At 33.5% G+C, this 24,194-nt stretch overlaps 1 protein-coding gene across 11 annotated transcripts in view; it reads left to right on the top strand.

Annotated features, from left to right (window-relative positions):
- Myo6 (myosin VI) overlaps positions 1-24,194 on the top strand; it is a 139,028-nt gene that overhangs the window by 39,194 nt on the left and 75,640 nt on the right. For 10 of the 11 annotated variants that reach the window (XM_078019706.1, XM_078019709.1, XM_040282978.2 and 7 more), the window contains exons 2-4: positions 9,926-10,068; positions 14,733-14,802; positions 19,934-20,007. In XM_078019706.1, coding sequence (XP_077875832.1) covers positions 9,952-10,068; positions 14,733-14,802; positions 19,934-20,007 — 261 coding nt within the window. In that variant the 5' untranslated portion in view covers positions 9,926-9,951. Of the gene's footprint in view, positions 1-9,925; positions 10,069-14,732; positions 14,803-19,933; positions 20,008-24,194 lie in introns of those variants that run through there. The other variant, XM_078019710.1, reaches the window with a different exon arrangement.

Below are 24,194 nucleotides of genomic sequence, written 5' to 3'. Positions count from 1 at the left end.
TACCCTTTTTTGTCTAGTCACATTTCCTATGGTTGCCCAGGCTTCCAATCATGCCTATGCAATGAAGTCTCCATAAAACCCTAAAAGGACAGTCTCTATAAAAATCCAAAAGGAAACTCCTATACCTCATCCTATGCATCTTCTCATCTGTATCCTGTGTAATATCTTTTATAATAAACCTGTGAATGTGTTTCTCTGAGTTATGTGTACTGCTTGAGCAAATTAATCAAACTAAAGAAGGGAGCTTTGGGAAACTGATGTATCAGCAATACAGGTCAAATACCCTGGGGCTTGCAACTGGCGTCTAAAGTGGGCAGGGGCAGTCTTGGGGACTGAACCTTTAACCTGTGGGATCTGGTACTTTCTTTCTGGGAAGACAGTATCAGAAGTGATTAGAGGACACCCAGCTGGTATCTGCTACTACAGAACTGCTGGCTTACTTGCTTGTGGGGAGGAATTTGTAACCCTTTTGAGGTCACAGAAGTCTTTTGTGTTGATTGTGATATGAGGTCAGAGGTAAAAACAAACAGTTTTTTAAAAAATATTTATTTTTTAGGTGTAGACGGACACAACACAATGCCTTTATTTTTATGTGGTGCTGAGGATCGAACCCACGTCCCGCCCGTGCTAGGCGAGTGCTCTACTGCTGAGCCACAATCCCAGCCCCTTAGCAGTTTGTTTTTATGATCACTACTTATTGCATATTTTTATTGATGTTAATTAAGATAAATTATACCAAAGGCTTTAATAACAAAGGTATTTTTGTTTGAACAAAATGAAAAATTCTTTTTTTTTTTTTTTTTAAAGAGAGAGAGTGAGTTTTTTTAATATTTATTTTTTAGTTTTTGGCAGACACAACATCTTTATTTGTATGTGGTGCTGAGGATCGAACCCGGGCCGCATGCATGCCAGACAAGCGCACTACCGCTTGAGCCACATCCCCAGCCCCCAAAATGAAAAATTCTAATGAAAAGCTCTAGTCTTTTTTATCATCTCTCTAATTCTTAGCTAGTCATTTAATTGCAAAATTAACTGGAAACAAAATTAATGCTGTGTAAAAGCTGTTTACATCTTAGCACAGGTCACTCAAGCCAAAAAAGTTCTAGTTTGTACTTCTTTGTAATCTACTCAAACACAGGACTTTACAATGGAGAGATAAGAAACATTCCAGTGTACACAAAAAAGAATGAGAAGACTTTCATAAAAGTCATATATATTTTAAACTATATTTATTTTTCATGCCACTAAAAATAAACCTCAAGGCAGGAGAATTACAAGTTCGAGGCCAGCCTCAGCAACTGAATGAGGCCCTTAACAACTTAGTAAGACTTTGTCTCTAGGAAAAAAATAAAATAAAGGATTGGGGTTGTAACCCAGTGGTAGAGCACCCCTAGTTTCAATTCCCAGTACCTACCTTCTCACTCCCCCCCCCAAAAAAAAGGGGTAGATTTGGACAAAATAGTATTTATTGGACTCTTTTTCCAGATTTAGGGACAAATATTAACCATTGGCCACTGGCACGGACAGGTAGCTTAAGCAAAACTGTGCAGTGCAAGGAATACAAGTTTGGACTGGTCAAACAGAATTAAAATCCAGCCTTTGCATTTGTTTCCTAGTTGTCTCTTTTTTTTTAATTTAATTTTTTAGTTGTAGATGAACACAATATCTTTATTTTTATTTATTTATTATTTTTTATATGATGCTGTGGATTGAACCCAGGGCCTCATGCCTGAGAGGCAAGCACCCTACCACTGAGCTACAACCCCAGCCAATAGTTGTCTCTTTTTGGTTAAATGGCCTTCTGAATCTGTTTTCTCTGTTGTAGAGCAAGAATGGTAGCTACCTACCAGACATCAAAAATTAAATGAGATAATATAAAACAATACCTTAGTGCAACATGTAGTATATTTTAGCATTATGGTTTTGTTTCTTTTGACTAGCTGAACTGAACTCCATACCAGCTGTGAGAACAACATTCAGTTTCTCTCAATTCCTATTTTTGTGTGTAATGCCTGTGCATAGGTACATGCATACACACAGGCAAAGTTAGCAGAGTTAAAGAAAACTTAGTCTTGTGCATTACATGAGAACTTTATTGAGTATTCTAGATTTTTTGACTCATTTATGAAGGAATGATAGAAGTTGCCATTGAATAGCACTCTCTACTCTTCTTGTTAATTTTATACTCCTCAGAGTTTATTGCTCTTATCATTAGTATTTGAGTTTTTGTTTTTGTTTTCCCATTTATTTATTTTCTTCATCAGGAGAAATATATTGTCTGAATTGGATTGGATTTGAGGTCACTTCCTAAAATGACTCCATTACTTTTAAGTGAAATTCTTCGGCTTCTGTTTGGGGATATTTGTGGAGTTAAAATGTTGGAGAGGTCACAGATGCATATAAAAGACTAAAGATTGTCAGACTTCTCATCATCTTGATTAATGACAAGAGTGTCATCTAGGTTGTGGTTTTGTTCATATGTAGTAGTTCACCTTGTAGTCCTTCAAATTTCTGAGTACCATGGACCCAAGCCTGTGATTGAAACTGCAGAATTTGAGCAAAGTGCAACCATTTTACACAAGATCCTCCAGGAGAAGCACCTGTCTTTTTGTTTTCTGGCAATATGATCGTTCTTTTCATTAACCACTTTTTGGAACAACAACATTTTCCCTTATTAGAAAAAATAAAGTCCTCAGTTATTTATTAAGTATTTTTTTTTCTGAAAAGACTAAAAATCCTTTGAGAAGTGACTTACACAATAGGAAAAATTACAAAACTAAGTAATTTCTGGGTATATAATTGTTAGATGATAAATAAGGTTAGTACACAGCATATGGAAAAATTAAATTTCCTGGGATAAATTAACATCTTGCTATCATCTATTTTATTGTGGTATTTTAACATCTGTGAAAGAAATTATAAGTTTTTGAAGTAAACTGGGATATTTAGTCTCTAAAGAATATAGAGCTTGGGCTGGGGTTGTGGCTCAGTGGTAGCGCACTTGCCTAGCATGCATGACGCGCTGGGTTAGGTTCTTAGCACCACATATGAATAAATAAAATAAAAGTCCATCAACAACTTAAAAAAAAAGAATACAGGGCTTTTCTTAGAATAGTGTATTTTTTCCTTAGCATAGTATATGTTATTTTAGTAGATTGTCTACATATATTATTATAATTATGTCTGAGCTCAGGTCTGTTTTGTAAAAGTAATTTATGCAGGCCTTTATATCTGAAATATGGTTTATAATTTCTTCAATTTAAATGTTTAAAAAATCATATAACTAATTCTAATAGTTCAGTCCATATAGTATTTGCAGAATTTTCCTGATAGTATCAGTTTTGAAAGCACATCATAAGACATTTAAAAATACTTTAAAACCATATAATAAATTTGTTAAAAATGAAATATTTTATTTTTTACCCTATTTTTTGGGTAGGATATTAATCTATGAGAGGAACAGACTTAAGAGGTATTTGGAGTTAATAGTCATAGTGTTCACTGTTTTTCAGAATCAAGTGATGATGATTGATGGTCTTAGCTTTAAACATGAACTGTGAATCGGCATTTCTTAGGTTATATTTGAAAGTCACTTTGTAAAAATGATAAGTCATCAGAGTAAGAGCTGAAATCAACTGGACCTGCAGAAGGGGTGACATAGCTGTCATTAATATTTTCCTTTTTCCATGCGTTACACTAAAAATAAATTTGTCTCTCTGTTTTCCTTCAGAATTTAAACCTAAAGCATTGCCTAGCACATAGTTGGTACTCAATAAATATTCATTGAAAAAAATGAATGTTAATGTCCATAAAAATTACTTCATTAAATTGAAGTAGTCAATTTTTGGATCTTGTAATCTTGAGGTATTTTCTAATTTTTTGTTCTGAGTTTAGAATTAGTAGTGATATTTTCTACCCATGGATGTTTATTTTTTTAAACATTTATTTTTATGTGATGCTGAGGAGTGAACCCAGTTCCTCACACATGTTAGGCAAGTGCTCTACCATTGAGCCGCAACCCCAGCTCTGGATGTTTATTTTTATTTATTTATTTGTTTATTATTTTATTTTATTTTTTTTTTCTCTTTAGAAGTTTTATTTATTTATTTTATTTTTTATTATTAGTTGTTCAAAACATTACAAAGTTCTTGACATATCATATTTCCTATATTTATTTTTTATTAGTTGTTCAAAACATTACAAAGTTCTTGACATATCATATTTCATACATTTGATTCAAGCAGATTGTGAACTCCCATTTTTACCCTATATACATATTGCAGATTCACATCGGTTACACATCCACTTTTTTACCTACTGCCATACTAGTGTATGTTGTATTCTGCTGCCTTTCCTATAGGATGTTTATTTTTATAAAACCAAAATAGTTACAATAAATTTGAGTATGTGTGTTTAATTGATGCATGATCAATATTATAGTTATAAAACAATATCCATGCTTTGTATAACTACCTGAAGAAGATTATCTTTGAAATGTTTTCTAGGAAGGACTTTTTAGAGTTAACTGAGTGATAAAGGGAATCCTGCTGAAAAGTTTTTGAGAGTATTGGTGTATAAATAAACTTTTTCAGAACTCAAATACCCTATGAAAGATTGTATTAGGCACATACAAAAATACATGAGTTATGGCCAACTATTACGTTGTGCCTGGTTTTCTCACAGTATCTGGACACCAGAGAAGCTAATAGCTTTCAGGACATACTGATGAAGGTGAGAGGAGGTGCCAATTTAAAGCTGTGTGCCAAAGGTTCACATAACATTGTTTTGATCAGTAAGGACAAGGCCAGATGAAAGAGTAATCTTTTTAAAAGGTAAATTTGATACATCTACCTTACCTCTTCATACCCTCCCTTCCTTTTAGAATTTAAGATTTTCTAGGACAGGGATTTTGCCAATTTTGTTTACCCTTTTATTCCTGTGGTGATTTTCCTGTTACATAGAAAGCTCCTTGAGGCCAGATACCTGGTTATTTTTTGCTCACCATTATATTCTCAGTACCTAGCATTACATGGTATGTAGTAGGTGACCTAAATAATAATTAAGGGAAAGAATGACTTATAAGGCAGTTCTGGAAGTGTGTGCTTGCCTTGTATAGTACTTATTTCTTCCTTTTTAGTATATTATTCTAGTTCTTTTAGCGTATCCCCAAATTCCTTTTTAGCTGCCACTCAAAATTTTTAATAACCTAACTAATACAGTATATGGTGTAATATATCACAACTATCTTTTTAAAGGGGAATCTTTGAAGGTAATGGGGACATGCAGGTGATGGCTCATGTTTTGTATGAATCTGCCCATTCTGCCTTTATTTTAGGGACATTATTATGATCTTCCTTGGAGTCCAGAGGGGGGAAAAACATGGATATGTTTGTATTTGTCACTTTTACTTCCAATAAGTTTGCTCCTTAGGGATTTTTCTGGTGACAGCTTTTTTTACCTTTCAACAAAGAATAAATGAAAAGTTAGCATAGTTAGCATAGGCTACAGATTGCCTTCTATAGATTACATAGAGCTTTTGTAGAGTATTTTATAGATTACTAGAGTGCTTATTTAAAAAATATAGTATCAACTGTCAAGCAGGTAGCAAAAATGAGGTAATTTTTAGTTGATTTTCAGTTGATGATGGGGTTTTGTCTTAGTTTTCCCTCTTTTATGTAGAATAACTTTAGGAATTTTAGGAATTTTAAATTTCCTTAACTAATCTCACCCCTATCCCCTAACTTAGTATTCCTGCAGTGCATTTATAGTTAGCCTTTAATGTGTTCAAGACTTCCAGTAGGAATAGTACAACTGGAAGTAGGATAGTAGGAAAATGAGATTATCCTTTTATAACTTACTTACAGTGTCTTTTAAGTATTCTTCATATGCAGATATGTTTAGTAAGAATGAGTGTTGATTGCATGGGTTTAAGATTTTCTGGAACCAGAAAGTAACATATCTAAAAGAATTCTGTGTTCTTTGATAGGATAAATAAATCAGCCTTCATTAATGAAGGATAATATATTACAGTGTAAATATTTAGGATTCCAAAAATGACTAATTCCCAAGACAACTAAATTGAAGACTTATTTAAAAAGAGATTTATCCTAGTGAAAACTTTGCACTATATATGAAATAATATTTAATTTAATGGGAGTGGATGTGAGTATTTGTGACTCCTTCTAGGTTTTGATACATAGTCATAAGGCAAGCTAAGATAAATAGTTTGACCAGATTCACTTAGTCCAGGGGCAGTGGATACTCTTGGGTCAGAGTGTTCTAGTCTGTACTGGTAGTTTGCCTAAGTGCGCAATTCTGGGTTGGAGATATTGTTCCTTGAGAATTTTCATAGCATTGCTTTATAGGCTATTTTGTTGCTGAAGCTAATCTGATCTATAATCTTTGGATATGACCTTTTTTCTGACCTTTTCCCCTCATCTCTCTGGAAATGTGTAGCATCTTTTCTTTATTTCTGGTGTTTGGAAATTTGACAGTGGTGTCTTTTTGCATGTATCTTCTTGCTTGTTCTGAGGGCTCAGTGGATATTTTGGCTAGACTTTAGAAAAATCACATCTTTCAATTTTGGTGGATTTTCTTTGGCTATTCCAAAGCTTCCTCTCTATTTTGGCAAGCTAGAGGCTTTCTTTTTTACTTATTTTCATGTCTCCCCTACTTCATTTTCTTTTTACCCATCTTTCTGAAAGATTGGAAGGTCTTTTTTTTTTTTAACCTTCCAATGAATATTTTATTTCTATTACTATGTGGTTAAAGAAAAATTCTGATATTTATTAAAATGTTAAGGGATGTTTAGGATTATTGCAGTGGTATGTTAGTCTGCTTGGGTACCATAACAAAGTATTGCAGACTGGGTGGCTTAAACAACAGAAATTCATTTATTCACAGTTCTAGAGCCTGGAAATTAGATCAGTTGTTGATCATGGTTGGATTCCTATAAAAGCACTTTCTGGCTTGTAGATAGCCTCCTTTTCTCTGTGTGTTCATATGGCTTTTCTTTGGTGCATGTACATGGAGAGACTCTTTCTCTGTTTTTGTAAAACCACCATTCCTCTCTGATTACCTTAAGACTTCTTTTTACCATAATTACTACATAAAAGACTTATCTCTAAATATCACCCTGAATCACAATTAGGGTTGAGGCTTCAACATATGAAATGAGGGGGGTGCATAATTCAAGTGTAGGAAAAAGGAATTTATATCTAAGTTAGTGGATTCTGTCTAACTTAGGAGGATATTTGCTACAAGTAGGCTATGCAGACCTGGAATGGACTGGAGTAGTGCACCAGTTTTTGTATGCACACTCTTCATTGTTGCTGGTAATTATCATCCCAGAGGGCTTCATCTTTTCTAGAGAATAACCTCTAAACAACTTCTGGCAAGGAAGGGGTTGGAGGTTTTGTACAGAAATGTGAATGGCATATGTGGTTAGTGTCAGGAGATATGTTTTTTTTCAACTTTCACCTAGTCTTCATTATATTAGAAATGGGAAAGCAATTTGAATAGTTCAAGAGAATTTGCCATTCCTTTGTTGGACTTTAGTTTTGATTTTTAATTTTTTAAGATTTTATTTTCAGAGAGTTATTCCCAAATGATCATTGATGACTCTTATATAGTTTTCCTTTGTGTTTAGAACTACCATAGAATCCTTGTCTTAAAATTGATTAGTGGCTTCAAACGTAGGATATGAAGGAGGGAAGGGAAAGAGATGCGGCTAGCATCTATTGAGTGCCATTAGAATGGTGATCTCAGTTTTATGTCATTTAATCCTTACAGCAATTCTGTAAGGTAAGTGATATTATCCCACCATATGGACAAGGATAAAGATAATGATCAGAGAGGTTAAATAACTTGCTTAAGAGCCAGAGAGTGGTGGAGCTATTTCAAGTCTAGATTTTAAGAGCATTCAAATCTTTCTAATCAACTGTCTTGTTTTACTTTTTCTGAAACTCTGTGAATAGTTAATTCACTCACTGGTGACTTTGGGGCTTGTGTGTGCTGGGCCATAGGAGCATACAGAGGAATAATCCATGTCTTGATGAAACAAGAATGACCGGATGAAGATTTACCTTTCAGTAAGATTACCAGTGATCTGTTTGTAGAGTGGCGAGAGTAGAAGCAGGTGGCATTCTAGAAGTCTTGGTATACCCTAGTTTTGACTAGGGTAGCAGAGGATTTGCAGAGAAGTGGGTAGATTTGAAATGCCTATTGGAGAGAAAGCTGACATGATAGGGCGTGGTAAGTGGTGGGGATGTGGTTCAGTAGTAGAGCATTTTGAATAGAGGACGGTAAAAATTTAGAAGGAGTTAGGGGAATTGAGGATGACTCCAGGCTTGATTTGAGCTGAGTATTATTCCTACATTTACTGATATGTGAGAGAATAAGCTGAGGTGGTAGACCAGAGTAATAATAACATTATAATAATATATCTGTTAGATAAATTCATGAGGAGGTGCCCCAAAAGCAAGTAGACAGCTGGGGATTTAGCAGAGGTCTGAACTGATTAAATAAATTTGGGCATCACTCACATATAAATGGTATTTAAAGCCATGAGACTACATAAGTTTATAGGGAGAACCTACACATCTATTGTGATAAAAGTCTGAAGTGATGTTGTTGATTCATGTCTTTGGAGAATCTTTATCTGTTAACTCAGATTTACATGCTAATCTAATAACATTTGCTGAATGGGGAAAACAGCTCATGCTGTAGCCATTGAATTGAAAATATTAATCAATAAGCACATTGCAAACATGTTAATAATGATTTTTTGACTGAACTGTTTGTTAAACGTCCTTGACTCTCATGAGAGGCTACATCTGAGAGTATTCACATTAGGATCCCAGATTTGAGAACATCACACAAGAGGAACATTATGATGCATAGTGAAAAAATTAATTCTTACTGAGATGCTGAAAACAGAATGCCAAGTATGAAAGAAGCCTTATAGGAATAATTAAAAAATGCGATTGAAATTCACACTAGGCAAAAATTAGAAACAGTTGAAGTGTTTATCAAAAGGATAACAGGTAATTGTGGGACAGTCATTCAGTGGACTAGTCATCACAATGTGGTTGAATATGTTGAACATCAAAACATTTTGTTAAATGAAGGGAGCCAGACACAAAAGAATACATACTGTATGATTTCATTCATTTGAAGTTCAAGAACAGGCAAAAATGGTAACAACAATAGGGATGTCTATGGAGACAGGGATTGACCAAATGGAATTATGAGACAACTTTCTGAGGTGATGGAAATGTCGTATATATTGATGAAGGCATTTGTCAAATGGGGTATATACATTTGTCTAAACTCATCAACATGTATACTTAGATTTGTACATTTCACTGAGTGTAAGTCTTATCTCAGTTAAAAGAGAAGAAAATTACAACAAAATCAGTATGCTGAGTACTTCTATGAAGATGAGTGTACAGAGCACATACCTGCAATCTCAGAGGTTAGGAAAGCCCAGAGGAAGTAGTCTCTCTTTTTATCCCTTCAGACCCCAAATTAATTCTTTTTCAACTTCCAGCTAACTCTACACCATAATATGTGTTCCTCTGATGACTGCTTATGTTGTGCAAATGAGAATATTTAGGTAGTAAAAGGGAATGTTATTATAAATTATGTTGGGACCATAGGTAAAACCTATGACCTTTTCCTGTTTCTGGTCAAAATGTGGTACTCTACTGCAGGCACAGCTGGAGGCAGGCAGTAGCAGGCAGCCTCTGCCTGGCTTTACCTAGGGCTGGCTAAAGCAGGCAGAAAACAGGAAGATGGGTAGAAGGTGAAAGTTGTCTGGAATATTTCTGCGAGTCACGATTTACATGTAAACTTTAAAAATAGATGTTATTTGTTTTATGTTTCTAAAACTATTAATGTTGCCTTATTTGTTCTTTTGAAACAGGACATAGTGGATAAGCCCCTTCAAAAATGGAGGATGGAAAGCCCGTTTGGGCACCACACCCTACAGATGGATTTCAGATGGGCAATATTGTGGATATTGGCCCTGACAGCTTAACTATTGAACCCCTGAACCAAAAAGGCAAGGTGAGTTTCTCAGAAAGATTTCAAAATGTGATTTTTAAAAAAAATAGCTATTTTTATTCAAAAGAGATAGTGTCTTTCTTAATGAACTAAATATTCTTGGCATAGTAAAAGTGAAAGGGAAAGGAAATCAGAAATATTCCTAGGAGAAAATGGTGTCCTGTGACAAAATCAGACAAAAATGTAATGAGCCTTTTGTAATCACATTCTTAAATAGCTAAGTGATAAAATATAAACAATAACATTTTATTCCTTATACCATATTACTAAAGTTATTAGTCTCTATGTGATGTATTCAGCATGTTATAAAGTAAAAAATGAATGCAAATTGAGTTATGTTATTAATTTTTTCTTTTTGTGCTAGCCTTCTTTATAAGTCTTTTTTTGTACTAGGAATTGAACTCAGGGAAGCTTAACCACTGAGCCATATTCTTAGTCCTTTATTTTTTATTTAAGGCCTCTTTAAGTTGCTGGGGCTGGCTTTGAACTTGAGAGCCTCCTATTTTAGCTTCTCTAGTTGCTGGGATTATAGGCATGTGGCTATATGTTTGTCTGTCTGTCTGTTTATTTATTTATTGTGGTGCTGGGGATGGAACCCAGCGCCCTGTGCATGCTAAGCAAGCATTCTACTACTGAGCCACATCCCCATCCCTATATAAATCTTTTTAAAAGGCTTCTTTTGAACTTATTGGCATGGTATTTGAATATATTTCTACAAAGTAAATACTTAGTCTTAAATCTGTCCATCTATTATTATTTTTGTGATAATGATAGCCTAAAAATATGCTTTAGCTCTGTGCACATGCTGTTTGCTTTTTTTAAAAAATATTTTTTAGTTGTTGATAGACCTTTATTTTATTTATTTACATGTGGTGCTGAGAATCGAACCCAGGGCCTCACATATGCTAGGCAAGCACTCTTCCACTGAGCCACAACTCCAGCCCCTGTTTGCTTTTATGCTTAGGCATGGGCTAGATAATATTACCAAATAGAAGTGTGGGAAAACAGTGACCAAGAGTTGGGATTGCTCATAGAGAAGGTATTCATTGTAAATAATCTGTCTTGCAGTCTTCATGAGTACTAGTAGGGTCTGTTTTTGTGGGAGAGCTTCACAGTTTTCAATTTAACAAATATTCTTGTTAAACATTTCTTCTGGATGTCGTCTCTGTTTACTTTAGACTCTGCAAATGTTCATGAATAATTTATATTCTACTGATACACAGTTAACTAATGCCATATAACTGCCATCCTTCTGGGAACTTTAGAAAAACAAGGTGGATCTCTCATGAGGTCTTTTCAGAGAGAAAACTATTCTGTTACTGTAAACAACCCAGGATCCGAAATGCATAATACATAATGTTGCCATGTTAGAGGAGGCCAATTAAAGATACCTTGAGGGAAGGAAAGGCAAAGTGTTTCTATTTTTTTCTCTTATTAACAGGCACCTATTTTTACTTATAATGTAGTACATTTACAAAATGAAAAAAATTTTAATGGCTCAATTATTTTGTATGTTTGAAAGCTTTTACTTTTTAACATTTTATAAACAGTAAATCAGAAAGAAAAGTATTTATTATGTATGTTCTGGTAATACATATTGTTACATCTGCAGGTGTCAAAATAATTCAGTTCAAAGTACAGTAGAAACTTTATTTATGGGCACATGCTTTTTTATATTTTAAATATTTTAATGTGCTTTAAACTGTGCATTATTAGTATTAATGAGATACATATGTAGAACCAATAAAGACATGGTTTAAATTATTAAGGCATGTAAATTTTAGAGATATGTAGATAATTCTATAAACTAAAGTTTTTTTTCACATAACTTTTTTTTTAGCATTAACAAATTCTTAGAGATTACTTTTAGTCTTCATTTTCCCCTTGTGTAATTAAGGTCTTAATAAATCATTAAGTGGAATACAAATGCTTTAAGATATCTATAGGAGAAGTAATCTTTTACTTACATAAATGTTATTAGAAATTAATTGCATGAAGCAATGAACCAGTCCAGTCTCCTGTGTGCTAGTGGAGTGGAGGCATAGAGGAGGGAGAGGGTCAGCTCTCATGGGGAACACAGTTTGGATAAAAGCAATAGTTTTCAAGTTTTTCATTTGTGACTCATAGTAAGAAATAGATTTTACATTGCATTAGGTATGTATATTGTGTGTGTTTGAATTTATAAGAAATAGATCTTAATATGTTAACAGGTATGTATAGTATGTGTGTTTTTGTGTGAATGTTTTCATTAAAAAAAAGTGTTAATCAAATGAAACCTCCTTGGCACATGCTATGCATTTTTCTGCTAAAAATGGTATCCTAACACCTTAAATTGAATTCATGTTCCATATTTACAGCAGACTGGCCTTCAAGCCAAAGTCCTAAATATTTTCTTTTCCCTGTCCTCTTTATTGGTCTTATATTTTGTCAACAGCAGTTTTCTTTCTGTACTCTTGCCTTACCCTGTGTGTGTGTTTCTCTTTCTCTTCTGCCTTTTCCTTCTGCAGGTGTTTATCAAGTCCTCACAACAAACCAGGTGGTATTGGGTGCTTTATTTCATTACTCATGGTTTTCTTTTTGCCTGAAATGCCACTCTTTATAACTACATGCTTAGCAAATGCTTATTTGTTTTTCAGGACTCTAATTGAGGTCAGCTTCTCCATAAAAACTTTCCACATATATGCAATCTTTCCCTCCCATGAAATAGAATTAACTATTGATTGCTTTTTTCCTTTGAGGATTGGTATAACTTTTTAGTGCTCCTGTAATTTTGATTAAAAAGAATAGTTTCCATTGGTCTCCCCCTCTCAACTCTGTATTGTCAAGTACAGGAGTTATTTTATTCTTCTCTTCTGTCATTGGAGCTTGATGCACCGGATATCTGTGTGGTTGGTGTTTAATGCTGAATGATCAATGTGTACTTGTTACATAATCTTTTACTAGGAAAAGAAAACCTCCTCCTTTTAAGAGAAAGCAATTAAATTAATAGAGAAAAAAAATTTTTTTTCCTCACAGAAGAGAAGAAAATTGGGGGCTGGTTGATAATTTGGAGGATGAAGAAGGAGGGAGGAAAAACCACCTTTCAGGACTCATTTTACCTTCCCTTAATGTTCTTGTAACTATGTTTCCCCACTCCCCTCAAGTTTCCATGCCCCCTCTTCTAAGTTCCTGGAATCTTTTTTATTTGGCTTAACTACTGCCAGGATAGAACTTAACCCTGGAGTACGGAGAGTTCTTGCCCTTGTTGCCATGGCTGTAACAAGTGAGCCCTTAGTTCTGTGACACCAGCAGTTATTTCTGAATGTGTTTTTCTATAGAATTAGTTATATATTAGAGTTGTTTTTTTATTGCCATTCTAATACTTAATTCACATTATAGATTATTTAATTCACATTGTAGAATAATTATGTCATTCTTCCAAAATCACATTGTAGAATAATTATGTCATTCTTCCAAAATTTTCCACATTTATAGCATTGAGAATATGTGTACTAGTTTTTAAATAATTAACTTCTAGATTTTTAGAGCATATAACACTTTTCTGAGTTAGACATGACTTTGAATTGAAATAGTCCTTGCAGCTTGGATTTTACTCCGCAAACTACAGTGAGACCCTTGTCTAGTACAATATACACAAGCACATATACAGATCTACAAATATGATGATTATTTTTTGGTGCTTGGGATCGAACTCTACCTTGAAGTACACTATTACTAAAATATTATTTGACCTTGAAATTACATACTCTATTACTAAAATATTATTTAAAAATAATTGTACCATTTTCCTTTAAAGTTTTATTTGATGTGGTTGGAAACTTCAACCCCCAAGAGTAATTATAGTTGTTCAGAGACATAAATTTATAAATAACTGTTAGAATATCCTGGTTTAAAATTTAATTCATGGGCTGGGGTTGTGGCTCAGTGATAGAGTACTTGCCTTGCATGTGTGAAGTACTGGGTTTGATCCTCAGCACCACATAAAAATAAATAAATAAATATATTTAAAACAATTCTCTTTAGATGTAATTTGAGATCATTTGTTCTCTCTTACAAGATGTTATCTTAATTCTGCTGTTTCTACCATAGCATTTAAGTGATAAATAAATGCAGGTTTATTTATGGATATTTGTAATTTTATGGTCTAAATATTTTTGGGGACTATTTATGTTTCTGATGTATTTTTATATAGGAATCTGTGTCAAATATGTTTTATTCAAATAATATTAATTAAATAATAGTTTATTTTGTCACATCTTATTGAATGTTGCCTTTTCCTTTTTAAAACATTAAAATTCCTACATATTCTTACATAAGAATTGTAAGTTTAAAAATAAATTTTTTTTTATTTTTGAAGATGTTAAATAGCATGTCTGTTACATTTAATGTTAATGTACTTGTTGTTTTGTCCCACTCTGAGTGTAAGAGCTTGTGATGCTTACTTACTGGTTTCCATTATTGGTTCTCATCCCATAGTAATAATGAATAATATTTTTAAGCAGTCATTATCCTATTTTGGGGTTAATGCCTTGTTAAATAGTAGCTGCATTATATTTTAATAAAGAACATATTGTTTGCCATTACAATATATGCAACCAGTTAAACTCCTTTACTTTTCTTACTATGAATCAGCCTCAAGTTTAATGAGCTTTTGTTTTGCTTGTTAGACATTTTTGGCTCTCATAAACCAAGTGTTCCCCGCAGAAGAGGACAGTAAAAAAGATGTGGAAGATAATTGTAAGTATGAAGTTAAAAATTAATGTTAACACAGAAACAGAAACTATTCTTCCATGAAATAAATGAGTGGTTTTGTTACTAGTAAACTACTGGTTTAGGAAAAAAAATGTAGCTTTTTCACTTGAAGGTTCATCTGAATAGAGGAGCTCTGAAGTCCTAAATTCATTGTTGCTGCAGATGAACACTTGGTGAAAGAGTCTCTTGAGTGTCTTTTTAGTGTTATTTCAGTTGTGCAAATGTAAGGAATGGTAATAATTTACTCTGAAGCTGGAACTAAAGGTGTTTTGTTAAATCTTAAAAGTCATTGAAATTTATCTAGAGTCAGGTGATTTTTATAGTGGTTCAGTAATTTGGAAGTTGAGTCAGAGGGAATCATTAATATCACTCCTTGAAGCAAAGCAACATTAAAAAATATATAATAACTACTTACAGAAAAATTTACTTCAGAAAATTATATTAAAACAAAAATTAATTTAACTTATAAATACTTGAGCATGTTTGGTGATGACCTTTATCCAGTGATAAATACTTCAACAAGATGACCTTTATTCTTACATTTTCAACATTAAGAAGTAATCATATTTTAATTTTTTTAGAAAGGGTATATGTTAGCTTTCTTGTTAACAAAATACCTGAGCAATCAACTTAAGAGAAAAGATTTATTTTGGTTAACAGTTTTGGAGGTTTCAGTTCATGGTTGGCCTCATTGCTTTTGGGCCTTTGGTGAGGAGTTACATCATGATTGGAGCATGTGGTGGAAGAATTTGCTCACCTCATAACAGCCAGGAAGCAAAGAGACCAAGGAAGGGCCTGTTGCCTGCTTTGAGGGCGCATCTCCAGTGACCTAAGACCTTCCACTAGGCCCCACTTCTTAAAAGTTTTACCATCTTCTGGTAATACCAAGCAGAGCACTAAGCCATTAATATGTAAGTCTTTGGGGAACATTCCATAAGCAAGCTGCATCAGTGCGGACAGTACTTAGGGATCATATCCACTTATCATGGGTTTCCTTAATGTTACCTGACATTAAAAACTCTATTTTAAGAAAAAATGATAAATGAATAGACTTGTTCTTACTGATGGTCATTGTAGTTCACTATTGAGTGAGAACTGTAAATAGGGGTAGTACTCCATATGTAAATAGTGCTATCCTTGGATAGTGGTAGTATTAGAAGAACCTTGGGCAATGGGGTCAGGCAGGGCTGAATTCTGATTCTGACTATGCAGTCATGAAGCTTATGTGCCCATGACAACTCACTCTTTTGAGATTCTCATCTATAAAATGGGAGTGATAATTATATGTTGCTTGTTTAGAGATTACATACTTTAAATGCTTGCCATAGTATCTGACCTCTGACTGACTCATTCAATGATAACTGTTATTAGGTACAAAGGTCAAGGAAAAAATGTGCAGTTCCTTTCCTTTCCAAAGTTTCTGGAGAGTATGTCTCATGAGATATGCATTTTTGAACAATAAAGTGAAAGTAAAAGCAGGAATACCTACCATATCTAAAATAAGAGAAAATTTATATCTGTTAAAATTTGCTAGGGTATGTAGAACTAGGAATTAATCCTTTTCATATATTAAATTTTTTTCATTTAAATCAATGAATTTGAATATTTTATTTTTTAATTTGTCCTAATTAGTTACACATGTTAGTAGCATGTATTTTGACACATCATACATAAATGGAGTAAAATTTCTCATTCATCTGATTCTGCATGATGTAGAGTTACACAGATCCTATATCATATCATATGAATTTGAATATTTTAATTCTTTTCCTTCTTTCTTTCAATATTAGGGATTGAGCTCAGTAACACTGTACTACTGAGCTACATCCCTAGTCCTTTAAAAAATAATTTTAAAAATTTGTTTTAATTATTTATTCATGACAGTAGAATGCACTTTGATACATTATATATAATGGAGTATAATTTCTCATTCTTCTGGTTATAAATGATGTACCCCAGTCCTTTTTTAATTTTTATTTTGAGACAGTCTTTTTTATGTTACACAAAAAACAGTTATATTTTAATAAAGTGAATGCAAATAAGAGAGGAAGCACACATTTTCAGATAGACAATGGTGAGACAGAGTCTTGTTAAGTTACTGAAGCTAGCCTTAGATTTGTGATCCTCCTGCCACAGCCTTCTGAGTATCTGTGATTATAGTTGTGCACCATTGTGCCCAGCTTTAAAATCCATTTCTTAAAATATTCTTCCATTTTTTACTTCACCTTGATATACTTGACCTGCTTTTAAATTTCCCTGACCTTAGTATGGATTTGCTGCCTCTTGCCCCTGCACGATGTGGATGTTAAATGTTCTCATGGTACAGTAGCCTATTCAAAGTCCTTTTTCTGAAGCACTGTCATTATGCAGCTTAGGTTGTTGAGTGTAGGTTTTCCAGCTGAAGTGCTTCCTCCACTTGATTCTTTTATCGTGCCTTGACACCATACTGCTATCCTTTCCAAATGACATTGATATTTTCTTAGAGTCTCAAATGCATATATCAAAAATCCTTTCCTTTTTAATATATCATAGTGATAATGTAATTATAAATGTTGATGTCTATTCTGAACTATGTGATAAGCATTTGATTAAAACAGAAGTATATATTGTCTTTTGATAGTGCCCCAACAGTTTAACAAAATTAATTATCTATTTTTAGCCCTAAGTTTTCTATGTAAAGAGTTTTATATGTAGGGATTAGTATATTTGTTTTGCATTTTTTATTTGATTTTTGGGCATTAATATCAGAATAGGAAAATAATTCAGGGATGTGAAGTCAGTAATCTTAAAGAAAATAATAGCATATTTTCATGCTGATTTTAAGCTACTATTACTTACATGACATATAATATTCTTCATGAATATGACCTGTCAGGTGTTGAGAATAATTAAGTATAGAGTATACATTTGGAAATAATCCCCCAAATTACTTTATTCAGTCTCTTTTTCAGTCATGGAATGACCCCTACAATAATATAAATCTAGAATTGGATTGACTTCAGTTGTGTTGAAATTGTTTGTGACTTCCTATTTTTTTCTTTCAGTGAACTAGAGCTATATTGAATAAGCAGGATCTCAAATGCTCATAATTCTCTAGTCATATCTCTAAATTTAATAATGAAGTCTTAACTATTCTTCATTAGAAATTTTTGATATTATATACTTTGGAAGTTGAGTCAGTAGGGGTGTCTCCTCCCCACCCCTACCAAAATATTTATGAAGAAAGAAATTGTTTATACTTTTATCATATCTTATTTTTAATTGGTTAAAATTTTAATATTCTTTTTATTATGGTTAAATCTGTGATAATTAGGCATAAGAAGTGAACAGTTCACATACAAGATTTCATATAAATAACCAAACCAAGTAACTCAAAGGTTAACTCCTAAAAGAAAGTAAGAAGGAATCAGGTGGTTCAGGAAGCTATTTCTGGGACCTTTAAGAACATCTCTAGGTCACACCTTCAGGGAGGTGTAAAAAGTGGTAGGGACTTTGAATTTCTCACTCTGTCAAACTGAGAGTTGCAAATATTTTCCTCTCCATGTTTCATGAAAATGGAATAGCCTGACTAGTGTGATTTAAGAAGGTTCTTCTGTCCAAATTCTCACTGTCTTTGATACCTATTGGGGATTTATTTGGTTTAACGAACAGATATCCCTGAGAAGGAAGATGGTGAGTATGGCAGGTGATAGAAAGGAGAGCTAGCAATCATTCATTCACACGTCAGTACAAGTTTATAGGATTAACTTTCCAGGGAAGGTACACTATAGGATTAGAAATTTTTACTTAGAGTAAGCAGATGATATCCTATGACCAGGTTATTTCAGAGAAAAATGAGAGATGGTGGTTCAGTGGAGAACTTTGAATGAAGAAACATGAAACGTGTAAGCTAGACTTCTGGAAGATGAAAGTGGAAGAGGAGTTGAAAGAAAGAAAGATGACCAAGTAACCATACCAGATATATATACCTTTGCAGTCTAACCCTCTCCAAATCCTTCAATTTGAAGGAAAGCTGCTATTCCATTCTAAGGAAACTCCTCAGGAAAAAAGAATATCCTAATTTTATCCTGAATTAGCTTCATATTCTGGGTTAAGACTTACATAATTTCTCTAGGACTTATACTTCATCATGTCAGTTATAAGGACTGACAGAATGATCTGATGAGCCCTTACCAGTCTAAAAGTTCATCTTTTATATTTTATCTGTGTGATTCTGAGCATCAGAATGGATTAGTGTCTCATGTTGTTATGTCAAAAAGTGCATTAAAATCAGGGCTCTTTAGAGGGTGATTGTTTCCTCTTGAATTTTACTTGGCTTTTTAATCAGCCTTCATCACTGTGTACATTCATTGCTACTTAGTAGAGGTACTCCCTTAGTTTGAAATTCATCATTTAAAAATATCATGTAGCCGGGCCTGGTGGTGCATACTGTAATTCCAGTGGCTTGAGGGGCTGAGGCAAGAGGATCATGAGTTCAAAGCCAGCCTCAGCAACTTAGTGAAGGCACTTAGCAACTCAGTGAGACCTTGTATCTAATAAAATATAAAAAGGGTTAGGGATGTGGCTCAGGAGTTAAGCACCACTGGGTTCAATCCCTGGTCCATAAATAAATAAATAAACAAAAAAATTATCATGTAACACATATGTAAATTTACTTTAAATCAGCCTCTGAGTTTTAAAAAGATGGAGTTAGGGCTGGGGATATAGCTCAGTCGGCAGAGTGCTTGCCTCACATGCACAAGGCCCTGGGTTCAATCACCAGCACCACACACACACACCAAAAAAAAAAAAAAAAAAAAACAAAAAAGATGAAATAAAATCTAACTTAGTAATTAAATTTTAACTTGGGTCAATCAGTGATTCTGATTAAGATAATATTATTTTCATTGATTTTTTTTAAAAAAATTTATATATGACAGCCGAATGCATTACAATTCATATTATACACATAGAGCACAATTTTTATATCTCTGGTTGTATACAAGTATGTTTATACCAAATCATGTCTTCAAACATGTACTTTGGATAATAATGTCCATCACATTCCACCAAAGATAATATTATTTTTACTTGTTTTTCTTCAACTGTCTAATGATCTACAAATTTTATTTCCTAGGTTCACTAATGTATTTAAATGAAGCCACACTTCTCCATAATATCAAAGTTCGCTATAGTAAAGACAGAATTTATGTAAGTATTTTACCTATGTTTTAAGTTTTTGTGGAGATAATTATTTTTCAAGCTGCTATTTGATTTCGCTAGGCTTGAAATTTTCTAACATGAAAGCATGCTTGATCTGAGTCAATCGAATAGAACATGAGCTCCACGAAGACAAGATGCTTCCTAACTTACTACTCTTCTTCCTAACTTACTGCTTAGAAAAGGCCTGGTACACAGTAGACACTTGCTAAATATTTGTGGAGTGAAATAATGAATACAGAGCATCATTTAATATCTTTCAGACTTAAAAGTGCCTAATTTGAGTATTTAAAAAACATGAATTGTATTTTGTTGGATTTCTTGTTAGTAAAGATAGTATCAAAAAGTAACAAACAGGATTGGGGGTGTGTAGCTCTGTGACAGAGCACTTGCCTCCCTTGTGTGAGGCCCTGGGTTTAATCCCCAGTACCACAAGAAAAAAAAAAAAAGGTAATGCTTTTAATGATTAAAAAAATAATAATAATAGTTCAAGAGTTTACACCAAATCTTTCAGTTGGATGCTTAACTCCTGTGTTTTAATTATAATTATTCTTTGAGCATGTATGGGATTTTATTGTACTATAACCTATTCATAGATTTTTTGTTGGCTAGAGATAAATTACCCCGTTGTAGTTCTCCTATTATAAGAATGGGGCTCTTCATTATTTTTGAACGAAGAAAACACATGGCTTCCTTGACACTTACTAGATCAAATGACAGTCTTAATCTTTTATATCACTATCAATTTGTCTAATTGTACTTCCTTAATTCTGACTAAATTACATATAGTCTTTGCCATCTGTCCAAGTAGTGACAGCTGGGTAATAGAATCAATCTAGTCTATTTCAAAAGAGTTTATTTGCCATCTTCCAGTTATATGTAATATTAAAGACTTTACTTTCTTGATATTTTTCAAAATTGACTAAAGAGTATATTTATGTTTAAATATGGGTATTCTTTTAAAAAATATTTTTAGTTGTATATGGGCACAATACCTTTATTTTTTTTTAATGTGGTACTGGGGATTAAACCCAGTGCCTCATGCATGCTAGGTAAGCCCTCTACCACTGTGCTACAACCCCAGCCCTAAATATGGGTATTCTTGAGTGGAAATATATTTAGAGGCAAAATTTACTCATCAGTAGCCTCATGATGACTGGAATCTAAATGCTGTTTTAGATAATACAGTATTTTGAAATTTGTTAAAGCAAATTTAACTTGTGATAACATCAGTGAAAGTTAATTTGGATATAACAAATTATCATGTTTCAAAGTAGAATTTTAGGACCAGTATTTTCAAGGTTAACTGAAGCCATGATTGCTATTTTTTCCCAGCTGATTATGTCTTTTAGTTATAAAACCATTAAATATCTGTACTATATAAAATAGCTGTTATTACTATGATATATGTAAATGAAGGGGGCAATTACAATAAAATATATAAGTGAAGGAAGCAATTTGGAGTAGTAGTTTAAATTTGATATTTTATGTTTCATAATGATAAAAATAATTACTGTCCTGTCTTAGATTTGAGTAAAAAAACAACTAACCCACACTTAACATGTTCATGGTTACTAAAATTTCTGATCCTTTCCTCTTTTCTCCCTTAGAAAGAAAGATTAATATCTGGAATTTCTTTTATTTTTTATATTATTCCAGGAAACATCTTTGAGAATGTATGGAGCATTTTAGATAAGTACTCTGAGAATCCAGCGTTTTCATAGCATTTCTTTTCCACAGCTAGAAGCAGAAAAGAGAAAAAAATGGCACATGTTTGTAATCCTAGCTATGCAGGAAACTGAGGCAAGGGGATCACAAGTTCTAGGCCATACTGGACAATGTAGCATGACCCTGTCTCAAAAGAAAAATGTTGGGGATATAGCTCAATGGTAGAGTGCCCCTGAGTTCAACACTCAGTATTACACACACACACATACACATACACACACACACACACACACACACACACACAGAGAGAGAGAGAGAGAGAGAGAGAGAGAAAGAAATATGGCCTTGCGTGCCCTGGTTTTCTCAGTATTACTAAACCACAGCTATCTACCCAACTAGGAATATTATAAACCCTTTCGGTGCATTTTTTTCTGATCTTTTAAAGCCACAGTTGAATTTAGAATTTAAAAACAAGCTTAAATTGCTCAATAAATGTTTATCTCATCAGCGTTCTAGGCAGTGGTTAACATATATTGTTTTACAGAGCTCTGGACCAAGAGGTCACCTCATAGCTAAATCACTATTTGCATTCCCTGATGGGGGTGGACCCAGAGCATATTAAAATCTTCAGTAGCAGGGTAAATCAAGTATGCTGTATAGGATGATAAATAACCAAAATTCTGCTGTAGGGACAGAATGAGGGGAGTAGATTTCATAAGCAGAGCCAACAGAAGCATCCTGATAGAGAAGGAGGCTTAGAGACTCTGATTTCTGTCTGTGATGACTTGGTGGTCATGCCATCCATGTACTGGGAGAGGATATGGGAGGAGAATATTTTTTCTGAGGGAGGTGGGAAGAGGTGATCATGACTTTGGATGGGCTGAGTTTGAGTTGCTTGTGATTGATAAGATAAAAGTATTATCTTCATCTTGTAAAAGTTGTGCAAGGGGTTGAAGTTGTAGCTCAGTGGTAGAGTGCTTGCTTAGCATGTGTGAGGCCCTAGGTTTGATCCTCAGCACCACATAAAAATAAAAAAAAATAAAGGAATTGTGTCCATCTACAACTACAAAAAAAGTTGTGTAAATACAATGGACACTACAGAAATACAGAAGATAATTAGAAATTGTTTTGAAAATTTGTACTCCAATAAAATAGAAAATATTGAAGGCACCGACAAATTTCTAGAGGCATATGATATGCCCACACTAAATCAGGATTATATACACAATTTAAACAGATAAATTTCAAGCAAGGAAATAGAGGACACCGCCAGAAGCCTACGAATGAAGAAAAGCCTAGGACCAGATGGATACACAGCTTAGTTATATAACACCTTTAAAGAAGAACTAATACCAATACTTCTCAAAGTATTTCATGATATAGAAAAAGAGGGAAAACTTCCAAACACATTCTGTAGGCCAATATCACCGATTCCAAACCCAGACAAAGACATATCAAAGAAAGAAAACTTCAGACCACTATCTCTAATGAACATAGATGCAAAAATTCTCAATAAAATTCTGGCAAATCGAATACAAAAAACATATCAAAAAGATAGTGCACCACAATCCATCCCAGGAGTGGAAGGTTGGTTCAACATACAGAAATCAATAAATGTAATTCATCACAACAGTACACTCAAAGATAAAAATCATATGATCATCTCAATAGAAGCAGAAAAAGCATTTGACAAAATACAATACCCCTTCATGTTCAAAATATTAGAAAAACTAGGATATCAGGAACATATCTCAACATTGTAAAAGCTATCTATTGCTAAGCCCAGGCCAACATCATTCTAAATTGAAAAGCATTCTCTCTAAAAAACTTGAAAAAGACAGGGATACCTTCTTTCACCACTTCTATTTAACATAGTTCTTGAAACTCTAGCCAGAGCAATTAGACGAAAGAAATTAAACGGAGATGGAACTCAAATGATCACTATTTGCTGACGATATGATTCTATACCTAGAAGACCCAAAAAATTCCACCAGAAATCTTCTAGAACTTATAAATGAATTCAGCAAAGTAGCAGGATATAAAATCAACACCCATAAGTCAAAGCCATTTTTATACATTAGTGACAAATCCTCAGAAAGAGAGACCAGGAAAACCACCCCATTTTTAAGTGCCTCAAAACAAACAAACAAACAAACAAACAAAACTTGGGAATCAACTTAATGAAAGAGGTGAAAGACCTTTACAGTGAAAACTAGAGAATGCTGAAGAAAGAAATTAAAGAAGACTTTAGAAGATGGAAAGATCTACCTTGTTCTTGGATAGGCAGAATTAATATTGTCAAAATGACATACTACCCAAAGCACTATACAGATTCAATGCAATTCCAATCAAAATCTGAATGACATTCCTCATAGAAATAGAAAAAACAATCATGAAATTCATCTGGAAAATAAGAGATGCAGTATAGTCAAAGCAATTCTTAGCAAGAAGAATGAAGATGGTGGCATTATTATTCCAAACCTTAAATTATACTACAGAGCAATAGTTAC

The sequence above is a fragment of the Ictidomys tridecemlineatus genome, chromosome 8 (genome assembly GCF_052094955.1).
Source record: "Ictidomys tridecemlineatus isolate mIctTri1 chromosome 8, mIctTri1.hap1, whole genome shotgun sequence".
NCBI classification, from domain to species: Eukaryota; Metazoa; Chordata; class Mammalia; order Rodentia; family Sciuridae; genus Ictidomys; species Ictidomys tridecemlineatus.
This window is presented reverse-complemented; position numbering and strand designations above follow the sequence as displayed.